This window comes from Orcinus orca, chromosome 7 (assembly GCF_937001465.1).
Source record: "Orcinus orca chromosome 7, mOrcOrc1.1, whole genome shotgun sequence".
NCBI lineage: Eukaryota > Metazoa > Chordata > Mammalia > Artiodactyla > Delphinidae > Orcinus > Orcinus orca.
In genome coordinates, this window is record NC_064565.1 from 18,678,169 (window position 1) to 18,697,334 (window position 19,166).

The window sequence follows — 19,166 nt, forward strand, 5'->3', positions numbered from 1 at the left end:
AAGGTCACACAGCTAAGATATGAGAGTCACCTAATGTTACTCTGATGTTATATAGGCTATTTCTGATGCTTTTCCTTGATCACAGTTTCTGTCGACTGCTCACGTATCTCTTTCCAAAGGCAGTGAATGTGGATGGAAGTTGAATAGGTGGGAGAAGGGGACTCTTTCCCTCCCCGTTGCCTCTGGGTAAGGCAGAGCCCCACTTTGCCTGCCATCGAGAGAAGGCAGCCTGGGCTCCTCGCTGGAGGTGTCACGGGAGGGTGCCCTGGCTGGTCGTCCGTAGCTCAGCAGGGGCTTGGTGATTTCATGAGACCATTGGGATCCCCAGTTCTGCTCAGCCCTGCCCTGGGCAGCCGTGTGACCTTGGGCAAACCTTAGTCTCTTTTCTGTAGGAAGGAGGGTTTGTGATCTCAGATCTGTATGATTCTGTGACTTACTTCCTCATTTTTCTGAAGCCTTATCCTCCCCTAAATGGATTAAAGATAGTTTACAAACACGCATGGGGAGCAGTAATACTGGAAAAGTGAAGCAAAGCAAAAGGAAAAAAAAAGGAAACAAAAGGCAGAGTTGGGGATAAGGGACACACCTGTGAGGGGCCGTAAAGGCCCTGTTTTTCCAAGGGTGGGACACAGATTTGACTGCGGAAAAAAAGAAAAAAACATGCTAAATTACCCAATATACAGTTTCCATACAGTAGAAGAAAAATAGGTCCCTGTGAATCACCAAAATTCTTAACACTATGACCAAAAGGCGTCTCTTGGCTCCTTGTTAAGGAGGACATGCTGTTTGACACAGAGATACTGTCATCGGTGCCCGGCCATGAGTAGTGGGCTCTGTGTCCTAACACCTGTGTGGGGCTGTGGCATCCCTGTGGCATCAGGGAGATTCCAGCGACCCGCAGTGAAAAGTCCTCCACTGGGAGGGTACGATGGAGTCCAGGCGTGTGGCTCTGCTCCCTGTCGGTCCAGCTCAATCCAGAGGTAGATGGTATTCTTGTTCTTTTGTTTGTTTTTATTTAGGTGTTACATACTTGAAGGTTAAAAAAAAAAATTCAAATACTACCAAAGGGAGCAAAACATACAGCTGATGTCTCTCCTCCTTCCTATTTTACACCCCAGTTTTATTCCCTGGAAACAGTCATCGTGGCTGTCCAGGTTTTAGATTCTTCAGAGTGGTCACTAATACATCTCCAACAATGTATACAGTCTGTTTCATTCAAGTCTAATGAGAGGAGGCAGTTGGCTCACCTGTACCACTCACTACATCCCCTTTGTCTTCCATCTTCCACTCTTTTAATTGTTTTCTGGTTTTTCTATGATCCCTTGCATAATTTGAATCTACTTAAGCTTCTGTTTCTTGACCCACTAACATAAGGTGGTTTCTCCTAGGTCCTAAGTGAGTAAACATTTTAGTATCTCTATCTTTCCTTCTATCCTTCAGCCTCCATGTACCATCATGACATCACTTTTATAATGTTTAGCATATAATATTTATAGTCTCTTCCATAGTAGCAGTTAAATTGTCCGTGCTTTATCTACAGGTAAATTCTAAAAGCAAATCTATAAACAGTATTTACGATAAGAACTGAGAATTGTGATGGGGTCAGAAAGAAGGAACTGTAATCTTTTGGACCATAATGGTGCTGTTTAAAGGAGAATATTCAATGTATCATAGTCAAAAGCGATCTGTTTTCATTTATTCATAGACTCAGTAAATATCAAACTCCTACATTTACTGAACAGTCAGGCATTGTTCTGGATACATTAATGAAAAATGTCCTGCCCTCATGGAGCTTATAGTCTATTGGGGGAGACAGACCAAAAACCAATTCAATCAATAACTAAATTATATATAGAAATAATATGTGCTATGAAAAAAATTAAAGCTGGGAAGGGGTATGAGGAGGGACGTAGGGCAGGAGGCAGCTGTTTTCAGTTAGTGTAGGCCTCGTTGAGAGGGTGATATTAGAGCTAAGACTTGAGGGACGAGGGTTCCAGGCAAAGGGAACTGCCACCGTGAAGGCCCCAAGCAGAAGCTTGCCTGCAGTGGAGGGCGGAGTGGGGAGCAGAGGACGTCAGCACAGAAAGGTCATGGGGGCAGATCAGGTGCGGTGCCTTGTGGGTCAGAGTAAGGACTTGGGGTTTACTCTGTGTGAGATGGGAAGTCCTTGGAGGGTTTTGAGCAGAGGAGGAACATAATCTGTTCTGTGTTTAAGAAGAAACCCTGGTCCGATTACCGAATTAAGGGGAATCAGGGAGATTCTTTAGTGTATTATAGTAATCCTCCCAGGAGATGATGGTGCCCTGAACCGTGGACTAGCAGTGGTGGCATTCTGGATCTATTCTGAAGGTAGAACCAACAGGATTTCATGACATTGGATTTGGAGCGTAAGAGAGGAGCTGAGGGTGATTCGGAAGTATTTGGCCCGAGCAGGTGGAGACGGTCTGTGCAAGTCATTGAGAATCAAGCACACTGCAATTTGCTTCATGTTTATACGGCTTTTTTCCCTTGCATTTCTGATTGCCTTTTTTTTTTCTTGATGACAGAGAAGCACGTAGTTTCACCTGTAATGAAGATCAGCCAGCTTCTTAATCAGTCTGTCGACTAACATGAATTCACTGTCTTCTTGAGTACGCTCTTGGTTGAAGCCTCTTTCTGTTCCAGTTTGAGCTGATTGCTTCTTCCACCTGTGGCACCCCTCATGTTCTGGGATATCTTTCCATTGCATTCCTTCTGGGCTACGATTCTCAATCCCTTATCTGTGTTTCTGATGTCTAAAGAACACTGAAAATGGGTTTTTCTTCTTTCAAGTGCCGATACAAAACTTATTTGGAAGCAACACATGACCTGAACTGACTTAAGGTTATTTATAGTCTTTATTGATCCCATTTATATGAATGTTCATATGTTTTACTGCAGAAATATTCATTTCTTTGATTATAGGGTGCTGCTCTAGATTTCACTGGGTCTTACCTAATACACAGTATATGCCCCTTAGGTATACTAAGGTACAAACATCTAAAGAATTCTGACTTCTGAAACACATCTGCTCCTAAAGGGTTTGGATAAGGGATTGAGGGCGTATTGTGTTCCCTGGTAAGTATTTGATGTGTAGCTTTTAAGTGCACAGCCATGAACTACAACTGAAGGCAAAGCTGTTGACAAGGGTTAACTTGTAAAGACCCAGCAGACTCCTAGCAGTGCATCAGACAGTTGGGTCTTTTCTTATCTGCAGGAGAAATGGCATAGCCATAGGGCCCTGAATTATCCAAAAATCTTTTCTGTTTGGTTTTGGAATATGTTCTGTGTTTGGGGTCCCCCCCCACAAAGTTTCTGGTTACTTGCAGATCAGACTAATACCGCCGTGTGTTTGCAGTGCCTCCGCAAACCCCAGCTGCTGTGAGGGGGGGCCAGCAGCACCCCTGAGGAGCACACTTGCCTGTGTACAGGGCACAGTTATCTTCCAGGCTCCGTTGGGACCTTGTCCTCCTTCTTGAGCCTTCTTTCTTGTGGGTTCCATGAGCTTCGGCCCTCTATCCCCAGCCTGTCCTAAAACCCCCTTACCACAGAGTGCTATGTTCTGAGGTCCATAAATGAGATTTTAGGCTTATAACTGGGTTCATTTCTACAGCACATATTTACTAGCCACCTGTGTGCAGAGCACTTACACATGCATTTTATTATTTTACCTTCACAGCAACCCTTGAACAGGCAGGACAGGGGGATTACCCCTTGTTTTATGATGGGATCATTGGACCAGTGGGACCTGGTGGCTTGCCAGAAGTTCCATGGTAGGTGATGGAACTTGGAGTTTAGACCCTGGTTTAATTCACTGTCTTTCACACTGTTTGCAGTGGAGGAGGAAACAGTGCACTGAACACTCAGAAAGCTAAGGAGTCAAGCCTGTCACCTGTAATGAAACGTGGGCTTGTTAGATGAGGAATCTTAGATTAGGAAGCCTAGATTAGGAAGCCCATCTGGTGGCCTCTGAGACTGTCGTGTTCCCTGATTTTCAGCAAGTCAGAGGATCTCCTCTGAGCTCCAGGGAGAAGCCGAATGGGGGCTGGTAGGTTTCCGCAAGAAGCCGTCCTGACTCCTGCCCCCTCAGCTGGCCTCTTTCCCTCCGGTCCCCACCCCCACTGCAGACTTGGCAGTCGTTTTTGGGAAGCGGGTTTAAGAGGGTTGTAAACCCTGAGATGACCCTGGGCGTCCTTCCCTCAAGGTCCTTATGAACTGGGAGAGTGGGCCGTCTCTGAGGAGTGGCCAGGGAGAACCTTGTCTGAAGGTAGAGGGTTGGCTGGACGGTGATTTGGAAGCTGCTGACTGGTTGCAGGCAATCAGTAACCCTACACAGACCCACAGATCTGTAGCCACTAGAGGGCGCTCTCCTCCTGCCGAGCCAAGATGTGAATGCCTAGTGAAGACCTGCCCTGAGCAAGGACACAAAGCTGGAGCTGGGGACCATCTTCAGTTGCTAAGCTTGGAGTCTGGGGAGCAGGGCCAATTAGGCATCCACCTCTTCCCCTCACAGGTTGCAAAGAAATTAAGGAACAAGGAATGGGCATCTTATGGAAATCACATTAAAAAGTAAAGCTTATCAGAGAGAGAGCCTTAGCTATGTTGCCAAATGGGTTTGCCAATCCTTCCTACTAAACTGTCCCATTTGGGCCCCAGGAAGAGTTGGACGACCAGAGGCTTCTCAACTGGGGCAGGACATGTACCTCGTGGCAGAGAAGATGCATGTGTCCTAGGAACGGGCTGCTCAGAAAGGAGGGCCTGCAGGGGCTGCTGGGAGTCAGATGACACTTTCCTTCCCCGTCTCGGACCTTTTGGATAAATTACACACACACCCCTTCTGTTTGCAGTGAAAATGTCCTCCCGTGTACTTCTCTCCTGGGAGGTGGGTAGTCCTTCCTTCTGTGAATGTGTGCAGCAGGGATCAGTGTTCCCTCTCCAAATTTTTTCTCTTACCATATTGGACTTGATATTGTGATCAGTGGAGCTGGGACTGGGACTGTTTCCACTCGGCAGTTTTAACCTTGCTCCCACCTTGTAAAGCTACTGTAGACTTAAACATGGTTTTATAGCATGTTCTCCAGGGATCATGGGATCATTCTCTGGGAGCTGTTTGGCTTCTGTCCCTAGATTGCTACCTTGGTTCCTACCAAGAGTGAGGGCATGAGACATACTAAAGGGACCATAGGTAAGGTAAGTACTCATCCAGGCCTGAGTTAGATGTCGGTCTTAAGGGTGTCTGTCCCCTGAGAAGGATTATGGAACTGCAGAAAGACAAAAGTGTACAAGATTTCTTTGAACAAGAAATACTTTTGATAGATAGACCCCAAACTTACTGCATTTGAGGCATCTAATAAGAACCTGGTGACCTTGTTCAGCAGGGCCTTCATCTATTAGAGAAAAGTCTGGCACTTGGAGATGAGGCCGCAGTAGCTGCTGTAACTAGCTATGATTTTTTTTTTTTTTTTAGTGTCTTAGATGGGGTGTAACCTAAACTACCCATAGGCTGAGCCAGAGCTCCCATTTCTCCACATGGCCTCACAAGGCCACAGCTTGTGACTTGTTTTTCAGGTTTCCTAGGCTTTGTACCATGGCTTTGGGGGTTAGCGGACCCGTTAAATAACCTCTGTTCTCTCCTTTTGAATGTGATCCGATTAAGGTATAAGAAATAGGAACCAGACAGCTGGAGATCAAACAGCAGCTGGTTAGAGAAGATTTAAATCTGTGGTGAAGTGGACTTGCACACAAGTCCCTCTATCACTCCTGCCATTAAACTGCCCCACCCAGGCCAGGGCTGAGCTGTGCGTCCAGCAGGGCGGGTGCTCAGCTCCTGACTGAGGCAGGCGATGGTCTGGGCCTCAAGGAGCCTGACTCCTGCTCTCTTCCTCCAGCCACTTCAAGAGAAGGCTGAGCAAGGTGTAGGAGACAGATCAAGTGTCCCTCGTGAGAAGTGGAAAGCACCTTCTCTCTGGAAGGAAGAGTGAGGGCGTATGGGTCCTCCAAACCTAAGATTAATTTTAGAGTATCAAAAAAAATTAAAGGCTACTTTTTTTTTTTTTTGCAGTACGCGGGTCTCACACTGCTGTGGCCTCTCCCGTCGCGGAGCACAGGCTCCGGACACGCAGGCTCAGCGGCCATGGCTCATGGGCCCAGCCGCTCCACGGCATGTGGGATATTCCCGGACCGGGGCACGAACCCGTGTCCCCTGCATCGGCAGGCAGACTCTCCACCACTGCGCCACCAGGGAAGCCCCCAAAGGCTATTTTTTATTTCAAAAATATTTTGTGTTGGAGTAGAGAACTTCATTTTTTTGTTTGTTTGTTTGAGCATGAGGCCTCATGTTTTGTCTTAATATTCTTGGCACCTGGCACAGAGTCTGGTAATTATTTGTTGCTTGAATGATATTTAGAACAATTTTTTTAATGTTTAACCTAATGGTTTCCAGACTTGGAAAAAGTAGGGCAGTTAAGTGAAATGTAAAAGAATATGCAGCACTCATAACTTTTTATTTTACCATGTAAGGATGTTAAAAACATCGCCATAACTTCAAGAAACAAAATATTTTAATATAAAAAGTAGGACGAGGTCTTCGCTGGTGGTGCAGTGGTTGAGAGTCCGCCTGCCGATGCAGGGGACACGGGTTTGTGCCCCGGTCCGGGAAGGTCCCACATGCCGCGGAGCGGCTGGGCCCATGAGCCATGGCCGCTGAGCCTGCGCACCCGGAGCCTGTGCTCCGCAACGCGAGAGGCCACAACAGTGAGAGGCCCGCGTACCACAAAAAAAAAAAAAAAAAGTAGGACGAGCACGACCTTAGAATTAAGGATGAAGGTAGTTTTGTGTCCTTACACACACACAAGCCTAAGCTGTGCTTATTTTCCTCAATTTGCCATCAGCCAGGAGAAACGTGGTCATGGTCTGGTATTGCGAAACCTCAGATCCCTCTGGGTCGCAGCCAGACTTGAGAGATGTCTTAAGAGCCACTTGGTGTGTCCTCACTCTTGGCTTGTTGTTTTTCTCTGAGCAGAGCTCTGTCAGAAAAAATTGTCTCCGTCCTGCCAAGAATGAAATGTCCACACCAGCTGGAGCCCCACCAGATCCAGGGGATGGATTTTATTCACATATTTCCTGTTGTCCAGGTAAGAGCATCTGTGGGGTTTCTTGCCCTGCAAACACTGGAATTCCTGTAACGGGTCTGGCTCTTGGGCCGTCTGGCCTAGATCCTGGATCTGATGGGTGTGGTATGGATTTGGTGGCAGCAGAACATGATGACACTGCTCAGAACATTGCCAGTGCTCAGTCTACCCTAGTTTCACACCGTCACCTGTTCTGGTCTTTGAATGTTTCCATTAGTAGCTTTTCATTGCCCTTCTGGTAAAGATGGAAGCCCATAGCCCCCCTATCGCACCCCATGCGCTGGTCCCCTTTAACCTCTCCAGCCTTAATTTATTCTTTGCTTTTCTTTATTCTTTCTATTCTAGCCCCTCTGACTTTCTTTCAAATTTCCTCATACACACTGTGCTTCCTCCTGTCACGGGGCCTTTCAGGGTGGGAAGGTCTTCCCTTCTCTCCTTACCTTTATCTTCCAGATCTCAGTTCCATCAAGCCTTCTCAAGAAAGCTTCCCCTGACTGCCAGATCTAGAGCAGGTTCCTTTGCTATATCCTCTTATACGGCATATTCCCTAACCTCACAGGAAGCTTCCTCACTGCACTTTGTGACCGTGTCCATTCAATGTTCGGTTATTCGTACCTCTCTCCCATCAGACTGTAAGCTTCCTGAGGGCAGGTACCATGGCTGTCCTGCTTGCTCTCGTGTCTCCGGCACCTCTTGGAATGTCTGGCACTTTGTAGGCATTCAGTCCTAACAAAGGACTAAATTTCTAACAGGAGACTTATCTCTACCCCGGCTTTTCCCCAAGGCCCCGTGATTAAGTGGCCGTGCTGTACAAGTCCCTGTATTCTGTGCGGTTCTCGTGTCTCAGACCCTCCTCCAGGCACCACAGAAAGAAGAGGAGCAAAGGGACTTAACTTGGTTGCCTGCTGTGTGGACAGTACTTTGCCTCGGATCCTAATAGAGTTCTTTGAAGCATCTGTTGTAATGCCTGTCTTACATCTGAGGAAAGGGAGACTCAGAAAGGATAATCAGTTTGCTTAAGGGCAGAGAACTAGTGAGCGGAGAGGCAGATTCCTCTCAACTCCTTGTCTCTAAGCCTGTACTTTCCCCTCCACCACCATGCAGCCACCCCGAGGAAAGCCGCACAGCCGCCGCGGGAGGGGTTTTGTGATTCTGTTCAGATTATGTAGCGTAGCAGTGAAGAGCCTGGACTCTGGAGACTTCCCGGGTTCACATCTTGGCTCTGCCACTTTCCAGCTGTGTGATCTTGGGCAGATGACTTAACTTCTTACCTGAGAAGTAGAAATCATAATAGTACCTACCTGGTGGGATGGAAGCTGAGTAAGTTATGATGTGTAAAGCACTTGATTGAAGGGCTGGCACCTTTCAGTAAGTGCTCTGTAAGTGTTATATAGTTGTCTCTGTTGTTGTTACTGCTATTGGGACTCTCCCCCTGCACTAGACTGCAAATCAAATACGTTGACATTTATAACTGAAATTTGTCAATTTGAGGCTAGGACTTGAACTCAGGATTTGAGTTGTTTGTCTGTTAGGGGATGGATGGTACCCAATCATTTTGTGAAAGTAAGAAGTAGGGAGTCTGTGTAGATGCTTACAGAAGCCTCCAACCCCATCATACTGTGAAGTTGTCGCCCTTTCCCCTGAAGCCTGGATCTCTAGTGACTAGACCTTACTCAAAACTGCTAGAACTTTGAGGACCCAAACTCTAGGCCATATATGAGAAGGGGATGAAAGGGAAGTGATTGTCTACAGTTGGTTTGGGCATTTTGAGCATCTAATGTTTGTGTTGTGAGCGGAATGTCGGAGGGCTTCCTGTCTGGATGTGAGAGCCTCTCTCAGTGGTTACCCCATATCTTAATTTCGTGGATCTGTAAAATTTTGAAGCGCACATAGAGGTTGACCTGCGGTTGCAACCTGTATTTTGGCAAGAAGGGACGTTTTTAAAGGCAACAATTACTTTGCTTTCTTTACCATCCTAAAAGAAAGGCCATTTAACTCTCACTCTCAGAATAAAGGACAGTCCTTCAAATGGAATACATGTAGCCTTATGAAAAACTCGCCACATGCCTGTAGTTTTCTGTTTTGCCAGACACCAGTGAAAGAGCAGTCGTGGACCAGCCACTGGGAACCACTGAACTGGTTGTCTTGTGTGGGACTAGAGGCCCACCACCCTTGTTCGCGCTGTTTAGCACAGCTGTGGTGACACTCTCTGAATGCAACCAGGAGGAAAGAAGAGCTAACTTCCGGCTACTGGTAGTTCCAGGTCACGTCTTTTTCTCCCACGTGGGGCACATGAATCCTGTGAGGGTAGGTATTTTTCTCAAATGCTAGGGGCTTATGGCAGAGCTCAGCTGTCCTAGAGGTTCCCTCAGCAGCCCTTCATGCTGGGAACTCCAAAACACAGCGGTCGAGTCTCTAAGGAATCCTTTGAATTCTTTGAATCAACGGGCTTTGCCTTCCTCATCTGAGCATGTTCTCCAGGATCCAGCCAAGTTACAACTCAGTGTCGATCTAATTAACAGAGGCAGATCTGAAAAGGCAACAACAATGAAAGGCCAGAAACTGGATCTCCCGATGCAAAGCAAAGCAGAGAGAAATTGAGTCGAACAGTGACTCAGCCTCCTTAGATGTCCAGGGCCGGTGCTGGGGTACAGGTGAGGGGCTGGAGTAGCCCCGAATGCCCTCTGACTTTCTGCCCCTGCCCTTCTGGATTTTAGTCAGTGCCTGAGGTCATTGTTTGGAGGTGGGGTGGAGTGGAATGATGGGAACAAATGGAAGATACTAGCAACAAAAGAATACTCCTCATAGAATTATTTGCAGCCACTGCTGTCCCGGGAAGCTGCTTCCTAAGTATGTCCTTTACTTGAGCTGGCCGCCCTCCCTGAGCGCACGTTCCTGCCGTCCCCGCAGGAGCCCTATGCCATGTGCATGTGTCTGAACCTTGACACGTGTGGCCCTGCCCCGGGGAAGCACAGCTACTGTCCAGAAACTGCTTCTGAGATGTAGTAGCTCTCTCTGGAGAGAGAATGGCATCTCTCCCTAAAGTTCTTCAGTAATAACGGGAATGAATGAAGAGTCAGGAGGAGAAGCAAAGGCTCTTTTTGCACTTTGCATTCTCACCCGCAGGGCACCTGGGCCTCCCGCAGGCTGTGGGGCGTGAGTGTGTGCAGGTGTGTGTTTCAGTTCCCTCGAGTTGTAAGTCAGCGGGCGTGAGGAGCGGCTCCTTGTGCGTATCGACCCGGTCGACCTAGGACACATGGCGTGAAGCCCAGACGCACAGTGTCCCGATGTGGCCGGCAGCTGTGTGGCTGCTGGCTGTGGGTCGGTGGGCGGATCATGTCGTCTCTCCGAGCTTCCGATTCTGTAAAACGCGGCCAGTGCCAATTACCTTATAGTGTTGGGTGGATTCGAGAGCTCTGCTGTGGGTGCCGAGCTAACCTGAGGCCTCGGGCTTGTACTCAGTACATCTGGTCTCAAGTCTGAATATCGGGGGGATTTTTTCCCACCTGTCAAGCGAGGGTTACACTAGGCATTCTCACTGGTTCCCTTCCCTCCCTCTGGTCTGTGGTGCAAGCAGCACGGGAAGGAGAGAGCTCCAGTAAGATCTGCCACTGGGCACGGGGAGGTTTGGGGGACAGCTCTGTTTGTGTCGGGCTCCAGGTGTTTACAGAGCTGTCTAGTACTTGTGTTTCATTTGCTCCCACAGTTGCTCTGTGACGTGAAGGGAACTGATACTCTCACCTCCTCTTTAGCAGAGAGGGAAACTGAGGCCCGGGCACCTGACGCGAGGCCCGAAGGCTCCTGCGCGGCTGTCAGCTCAGGTCCCCCTGGATCTCAGCATCCAGACACCCAGCGGCTGCTTTTCCTGCGGGCAGTACGTGTTGGTGGTTATTCGCCGCCTGGGCAGTTCACGTTCTGTGATTCGGGCGCAGGGCCTGTGCCGTCTCTGAGCTGGCCTTTACCACAGTATGTTTCATCCCCGTCGGCTCACGGTTCCTCACTTTCTTCCCCAGTGGCTGGTGAAGCGAGCTATAGAAACAAAAGAAGAGATGGGCGACTACATCCGTTCCTACTCCATTTCCCAGTTCCAGAAAACCTACAGTCTCCCTGAGGTCAGTGTTCTTTTCTAGCCCAGTTGTGAACCTGAGTGCACAGTGAGGGACCCCTGGGAAGGTGCAGAGTATGCTCAGGCTCCCCTGCACTCCCACCCGCCTGCGTGGCCTCCCTGCCCCCACCTAATCACCCCTGAACCTGGGCCTCCTGGTTCATTAGAATTGCCTGTTTAAATGGGCATGAGTGTCAAGCCCTACAGTTTTGTCCTTGTCTCTCAATTTTCGTACTGGATCTGGACCTTTTGTTAAATTATAAGAGCATTACAAGAGTGTATTTTTGTATAGTCATATAAAGGTTTTTGAGAGCCCACCTGCTTGGGACACACCTATAGTAACAGCTGAATAGTAATCACAACAACAATACTAGCTGATCACTGTCAGATACTGTATTCCAGTCCTGGCACATCACATGCCTTCTATTTTTTGATCCTCATGACTGTTCCCTGAGATAGGTGGTATCATCCCCATTTTGCAGGTGGAAAAGCTAAGGCTTAGAGGTTAGGTAACTTGCTGAGGTTTCAGAGCTCATACGGATTTGAAGTGAAAACGCTTGTCTTCACCCCTACACTCTGTGGTCCCCCCTTTTTCTCACCGGCTCTAGGGATCTGTTTTGCAGCCATCGGCAGAGGCCCTAGCTTTTTCCCATGCAGGATATATTCCAATTTGTTCGAAAATTGAGACTTCTTCAGGCAAAGTTGTGATGAGAAGTCAGTTCATAAGACGGACTGCTGAGCAGTCCAGTTGAGTTTCAGTCTTTATGCAGGAAGATTTGTTTCATCCCTGTGTCTTCTTGTCTTGCAGGATGATGACTTCGTCAAGAGAAAAGAAAAGGCCATCAAGACAGTTGTTGACCTCTCGGTGAGTTCCCTGCCCGAGTTCTTCTGTAAGGGAAGAACGTAGGGTCGTAGCCTCCAAGTAGCCCTTTGAGGTAAATCACAAAAGCCCCTGCCCCCCGAGGTTTCTATCTGCCGGGTTGCCCAGGAGCTGATCTCAGGTGCACATGTGAGGGAGGCCCTGCCTGCCGTGCGTGCCCGGTACCCGATGCCAGCGTTCAGGGTAGAACGTGCCACAACCACTTCCCTGTTTCCCTTACTTCCAGTTTTCCAGACCCGAAGCCCTTCCTCATTTGTGCCAGCGGCAGCTGTAAACTTCACATAGCTCCAAAGAGCAGATGACGAACTAAAGCTGATGCATTGAGGTGACCACCACCATGACGCCTTCAGAGAGGCAGAGTAGCGTCTGAGCTTTGTGTGGGAAACTCTGGGATGGCCTTTGTCCCCAAGCACAGTGTATCTTAACCACAGGGTCTGCACTCATGTGCCCACTTCCCCAGTACAAGGGCCAGAGGAGAGCTTTGGGCCTTTTCAAAACACTCTGGGCCAGAGCCCAGCAGGACCTTGTCAGCCTTCACCCCCCAGCCTTCCTATTTGAGCTGATGGGAATGGAGCCGCAATGCCTGGGTGTAAATTCACTTTCTTTAGAAAATAATGTCTAGAGTTAGTCTGCAATTTTTTTTTTTTTTTTTTTTTTTTTTTTTACTTTTAAGAATAAATGTGTGGTCTCCCCAGGTGATTACTGTGAAAAGAATAACAGTAGTTTGATGATGAAAGACGTGAAATGCTCATTTAAAACAAAAAAGCCTTTGTCAGTTTATGGTTGTAATTTGTATCTTTTCCACAGTGCCATTTTGGAAATGGGAGAAATGGAAAACCTTTAACATAGTTATACTCTGAAGCCAGGTGCTGTTTTCAGATTTGGTGGCACTATTAAATAATAATACCAAGAGGACATGATAGAACAGCAAGTAATTTTTTTTCCTGGTTGTGAGGTAGATGTTCAGTTTAGAACATCTTTAAAATTTTCTTTAAAAAGATTGGTAGGTGAGAGGAAGAAAATCAACCTTAATCTAACAACACAGAAGCAGCCACTTTTGATGTTTGGACATATTTCTTCTGTGTTTTTAATGTGTATTTTTATAGTGAATTAGAATTATACTTTGAATGTAATTTTGTAGTTTTTTTTTTCCACTTACCAATATAGAGTCTTGTATGCTGTTAAAGGTTCCTCCTAATCTCATTTTCATGACAAATAATAACCAATTGGTTGGATGTGCTGTTGCTTTCCCTTGTTTTAAATGATGCTTCATTTAAAAGAAGTGAAAAGAAATGCTTTCATTTCTCCCTCTGATACAGGGAGCTGGGGAGCCAGTGGCAGGAGAGGAAGGGAAATTCTCTTTTCCCTATAAACTCTGTACTACTTGGATTTTATACTAAGTCTGTGTATTACCTATGCAAAAACAATAACGTAAAAACTATTTAATTGTTTTTAATTAAGAAGCTGTAGGAAGTTTATTTTTCCAAAATTATAACTACAGGCATATATTACTGTATCAAATCTTATAAAATCCAATTCTTTTTTTTTTGATATTTTCAGCATGTTGTTTTATTTTATTTTATTTTATTGGAGTATAGTTGCTTTACAACGTGGTGTTAGTTTCTGCTGTACAGCAGAGTGAATCAGCTATACGTATACATATATCCCCTCCTTTTTTGGATTTCCTTCCCATTTAGGTCACTGCAGAGCACTGAGTAGAGTTCCCTGTGCTATACAATAGGTTCTCATTAGTTATCTATTTTATACATAGAATCAATAGTGTAAAAAATATTTAATGTTTAATTGAATATCTTCATGTGCAAATCTCACTTGGAGCCCTGGGTAGAGAGTGAGAAACATTGCATTTTTTGGCTGTATCACCAAGAATAAAAGGCCAGTGTAGCTGTTGATCAAACTGGGCCTGATGTCTCTTTACCTATTCAACATTTCAGGCCTCTAGAGACACATTATTTCTTCTTCTCATTTGTAATGGAGTTTTTAAAGATAATCGTCTTCTGCTTGGCAATATGACTTAAATTCTTAATGGAATTTAGGGAGATAATGACAGTGACAAATATATAGGGCCCAAACATTGTTCTAAGCATTTATATATAACTTATCTAGTGCTCACCACAACCCTATGAAGTAATAGTATTTTTTTTTTTTGACAGGTGAGGAAACTAAGGCACAGATCGGTTATGTAGGTTGCCCTAGGTCACATTGGTGATGATGGAGCCAGGATGCAATAAAATGCTAGATAAAATGCTGTTTGCAGCTCATTAGAAAATAATAAAAAGATAAAGGAAAATGGAAAAAAAAATTGTAGGTCTCTGATAATAGTTCAAATTGCTTAGTTTATTTCCTTTTTTTATGTGCGAACTTACTCCAACATTGACTGTCAATACATTGGCAACAGGAATGATAAAAAAATTTTTATGGATGGCCAAAGCTGGCCTTTGGGTTTTGTTTGTTTGTTTTCTACTTTCTCTGTCTACTGAAAATACTCCCCCATTTCTAGATGCTGTCTTCTTAGGTTTCTGAGCTGAGCTCTGTTGCCATTAACTTCCGTCCTTCCCACCCACCACTGCTGCACACGCTTGCTTGCAGGCTTGGAGTGAGGGTCCCAGGAGCTTGTCAGGGACTCCAGGGCTCCATGTCCCTATCTTCTTCTTGTGAGTCAGTGTGAGACATGAAACAGCTTGCTGGGGTTTGTTTGCTGTCACTCTCTCCAAGGGGAGTCCCTCCCCTCGTAAAGGGAATAAAGTCTTTCCTAGGTGACCAGGGTGTGGCTCTTGGCAAGTCTTAGTTTCTCAAGAATGTTTTCTTCTCCTTCCAGCCTCTCTCCAGTTCTGCCCTTCAGATGTCTCATCACTGTTTCTTACCTACCCCTTACTGACAAATGTAGAATCCCAAATTTAAACTCTGAATGGTAAATTAAGGATTAAAATTCGCTCTTACATACAGTGCCAGGTTTCTAGAGCCAGCCTTTTATAAAATATGCATGTAGCTGCCGGGTACTGACTGAGTGCCTTCTATGTGCTTGACATCTAATGAGGCGTTTTACAAGCATTATCTCATGTACTCATCAACACTCAAGGACTTATGCGTTACATTTCCATTTTATAAATCAGGAAGTTGAAACTCAGAAAGGTTAATAAATTCCGTACACAGTTGCAGAGCCGAGAAGAGGCAGCCAGGTTTTCATTTGACATCTGGCTCCTCAGACACAGCAGGTGTTGGTGCGTCTCTAGTTTTCTCACTCTTCACCTGGTCTCTGATTTCCTGCATTATCCCTGACACTGATTTGGCCCTAATGTTTCTGACTGATTTCAGGACCCTGGGGTGTTATTTATCAGGGTCCCAGAGACTCAAATGCATGCAGAGCGGTTGGGTACTCTGCCCTTGTGAGGGCATCTACTCTGCCTTTGCCCGTTTGAAGACCATTTGTCCAGCTGGAGAATGGGTGCCAAGTGGAGACTGTCCTGTTGTCTTTTTCTTCCATCTATTAACAAGTTATCACTGTGCCTCAACAAGCAGACTTTACTTACTCTTGCTTATGTGTCTTTTTAAAAATAAATATTAAACATTTTAATATTTTTCAAAAAGTTTTAGCTTATAAGAATATAAGCTTGTCTTGTCTTTAGCCATCTTTGTAGGACTGTTCCAGTTTTTTGCATTCATCCTTGGTTATGTAGCTCATCTATTTTTTTGATGCATGATTTTTTGTTTTACAAAAGGTTATTTTTCTTTTCATACTACTACTGTGGTAATAATGAAAAATTAGGCAATGGAGAGAAAGTACAAAGACTAAATCACCCATGATACCACCAGCCAGGGATAACCACTGTTATTCCAAGTAGGAAATATATAGTTATAGATATCAATATAGAAAATTAGAGATCACAAAAAATGACATGATACTATATATTCTGTTTGTTGCGTGGTTATTTTGCTCAACAGTATAACCAAGGATATATTTCCATGCCAATAAATATACCTCCATAGCATTTTCAGTGGCTGTACATTACGCATTGTGTGGTACTAACTTAACTAACTTAACTTAGTTTGTTTTTTGGGGGTTTTTTTTGGTTTTGTTTTGTTTTGTTTTGGCTATTATGTAGGACATCCCCATAGCTAAATTTTTTCTTTTATCTTTAATTATTTACTTGGGTTACATTCCATGAAGTGGAGTTGGTTCAGAGGTTATGCCTCAACCTGTTAGTACCTCTTGCCAAGATTGCCTGGCAGAAAGGCTGTTGTGTGAACTTTTAACTTCTGAGCTCATCACCTCCCAGTGTTCTCTCTTTTTGTCTTGGCCTCATTTTTCTTCATCCTGGGGATTATTCCCAGTACTTCTGCTTCTCCTTTGAAATGTGTTCTTTTCTTGACGTCTCCATATCTCCTTTTTACGGAATAGGCGGCCGCTTTGTAGAAGGCCTGCTTGATGGGAGGTGGTATTTTCAAAGGACATAAGAAAATGAAACTATTGCCCAGGACAGGCCTCCCCTTACCCTTCCACTTTCGCATCATAATCGTAATCGCTCATTTGTCTCACCTAATGTGCTGTGGTACAGTCTACTTCCTCCCTTTCTGAACTGTCAGCCTTCCATATTCATGAACTATCTGACCTGTGCAGTGAGGTCTTTTACTCCCTCTCAACCTTGAGTAAAGAGTAGCCGTGAAATTTTACCCGGAGCCCCCAAAGATACATTTGCTTACTATTTGTTGAGCATTTCTTGGTAATGTTTAGAATTTTGTATGAGAACAGAGGGGACAGAGGGAAAAAAAAAAGACTTCTTATTGGTCCCCTAAGAGACCAGGTCATTTAAAACTACGACTCCACTGTGTTCTTCCATAGGAAACGCTGTGAGGAGGGCCTTTCTTTCCAGGACATGAAATGTAAACATGGCAACATAAGTAAAAAAAAATACATTAGTACATTTTATCAATAATAGCAAATATACGCATGTATGTATATCTTAGCCCTTAATGTGTATCAGATAACGTTAAATAGATTGACTAATCCTTACGACTCTCTCCATATACCTGTTTTACAGATGGAAAACCTCAGAGGTTAAAGTAATTTACCCCAAATCAGAGAGGTAGTAATGGGGCATGGGTTAAAACCCTGTCTGTCTGACTCCATATATATTCATTCCATAATAGTAATTGAGCACTCACTGTGTGCCAGACCGCATTCTAGGGTATGAGGTAAGAGCAGGAGCATTGCAGCTGTAAGGGATTCAAGGGATTTCGGGACTCATCAAGGGAAAAGATGTGACGGGGGGTTAGCAGTAGCACACACAGGGTCTCTGGGCGATGCTTTGACAGGTTTGCCTGAAGGGTGGGGAGGCTGTCAGTGCGCAGGCCATCCCGAGGCCTAGGCGCCGGGGCCACCATTCAGAAGGGGAGGCAAGGAAACGAGGGAGCCTCGACCGGGCAGGATAGAGAAATATGAAGGGCAGCTGCAGCCTGGGGTCTTTATAGCCACGGGGCTTATCCTATCTGTGGTTTGCAAATGTCAGGTGCGGTTTTGCAGAGCATGCAACGTGGGCAGGCTGTAAACCGCTAAACTCTGCTTAGTGGGGCCATCTTTTAAACAACTGGGTCTGTGAAAAGTTTGACGTTGGCGCTGGAGGGTTTTGAGCTGTGGGTCTCAGCCTGCTGTGAAGAAGTAAAGCTAGGAGTCGATATACAGAAGCCATCTTGGCTCATGTATACAAAACAGTGACCTCATTCTTACCCACCAAGTTACACTGTTTGGTACAAACTCAAGGGGACCTGAGATGGGACTTGTGCTGGACCTCAAACAACAGAAGACAGGGGCTTCCCCGGGGGTGCAGTGGTTGAGAGTCCGCCTGCCAATGCAGGGGACACGGGTTCGTGCCCCGGTCCGGGAGGATCCCACATGCCGCAGAGCAGCTGGGCCCGTGAGCCGTGGCCGCTGAGCCTGCACGTCTGGAGCCTGTGCTCCGCAACGGGAGAGGCCGCAGCAGTGAGAGGCCCGCGTACCGAAAAAAAAAAAAAGAACAGAAGACAGGCCTGCACAGCAGAGCTCACGTAAAAGAGAATAGAGGAAGAACAAAGTTTAGGGGCATCTGGAGAAAACCCTACCTCCCCAGCTAACTTTCCTACCCATAGACATGATTGCCATCCATCTCTCATCATTCCCTCACTCAGTTCCCAGGACTTCATTTTTGTCGTTGTGGTTGTTGTTTTATTCATGTGAGAATGAAGAAAACAACCTGATTTGTCTCAATTATAATGACTTTCTTCTGGGGTGTGTCAGGGCCCTGCACTTGCTGATGGGAACATCAGCGGAGCCTCTCTGGGTGGAAGGCAGCGTTTGTTCAGGGGCTGGTGGGCGGAGGTGTGTCCGTTAGAGTAGGGTTTGGGTTTGGGCTGCCAGGTGAGCCCTAGGAGACTGAGATGTGCTTCCTGCTGAGTTGGGTGTGGTCCGGTCCCCTGGAGCTCTGGAGGGCAGTGGCTGCTCCTGGCTGTCTTGCCGCCCGCTGGGTATTTCCTGAAGGGGTTGCCCATCGTAACTGAGAGGCGAATTATTTAATCTCTGCTTCTTTAGTAGCAAGGTGGAGGTAATGGCATCTGCCCTGCTTCTACCTCATGGTGTAGTTATAAAATGTAAAAGGTGTGATGTATGTGGCATGCTTTAAAGTATAAGGATAATTACACGAAGGCCAACATTTGTCATTGTTTGGCAGAATAAAAGGTCCTTGTGGCTGTCGGTTTCCGTATGCTATTGTTTTGGAGTCAGTCCTTCTTTAGATTCCAGTTTCCTGTCTGGGGTCGTTGACTCTATGAATGGTAACTAAGGAAAGTAGCAGTTAAGCTCAATCATATAGTGCTGCTGTAATGGTAGAGCTCCGTGGAAATTAAATCGTACACAGTAACTGACGTCCTATGGGTCTATTATGTTTTTCATTTCCCCATATTTTGTGTTACTTAGAGCTTCCTATTCCTGTAGGCACCAGCAGCAACCTAGGAATATTTGCAGCAGTGAGTTACAAGAACAACC

At 45.9% G+C, this 19,166-nt stretch overlaps 1 protein-coding gene across 4 annotated transcripts in view; it reads left to right on the forward strand.

Annotated features, from left to right (window-relative positions):
• The window catches only part of CCDC93 (coiled-coil domain containing 93), an 87,169-nt gene that overhangs the window by 6,108 nt on the left and 61,895 nt on the right, over positions 1–19,166 (forward strand). For all 4 annotated transcript variants that reach the window (XR_007478536.1, XM_004276496.2, XM_033440367.2 and 1 more), the window contains exons 4-6: positions 7,040–7,151; positions 11,162–11,260; positions 12,062–12,118. Coding sequence is in view for 3 of the 4 variants with exons in the window: in XM_004276496.2 (XP_004276544.1) it covers positions 7,040–7,151; positions 11,162–11,260; positions 12,062–12,118 (268 nt within the window). In the remaining variant the exon portion in view is untranslated. The remainder of the gene's footprint in view (positions 1–7,039; positions 7,152–11,161; positions 11,261–12,061; positions 12,119–19,166) is intronic.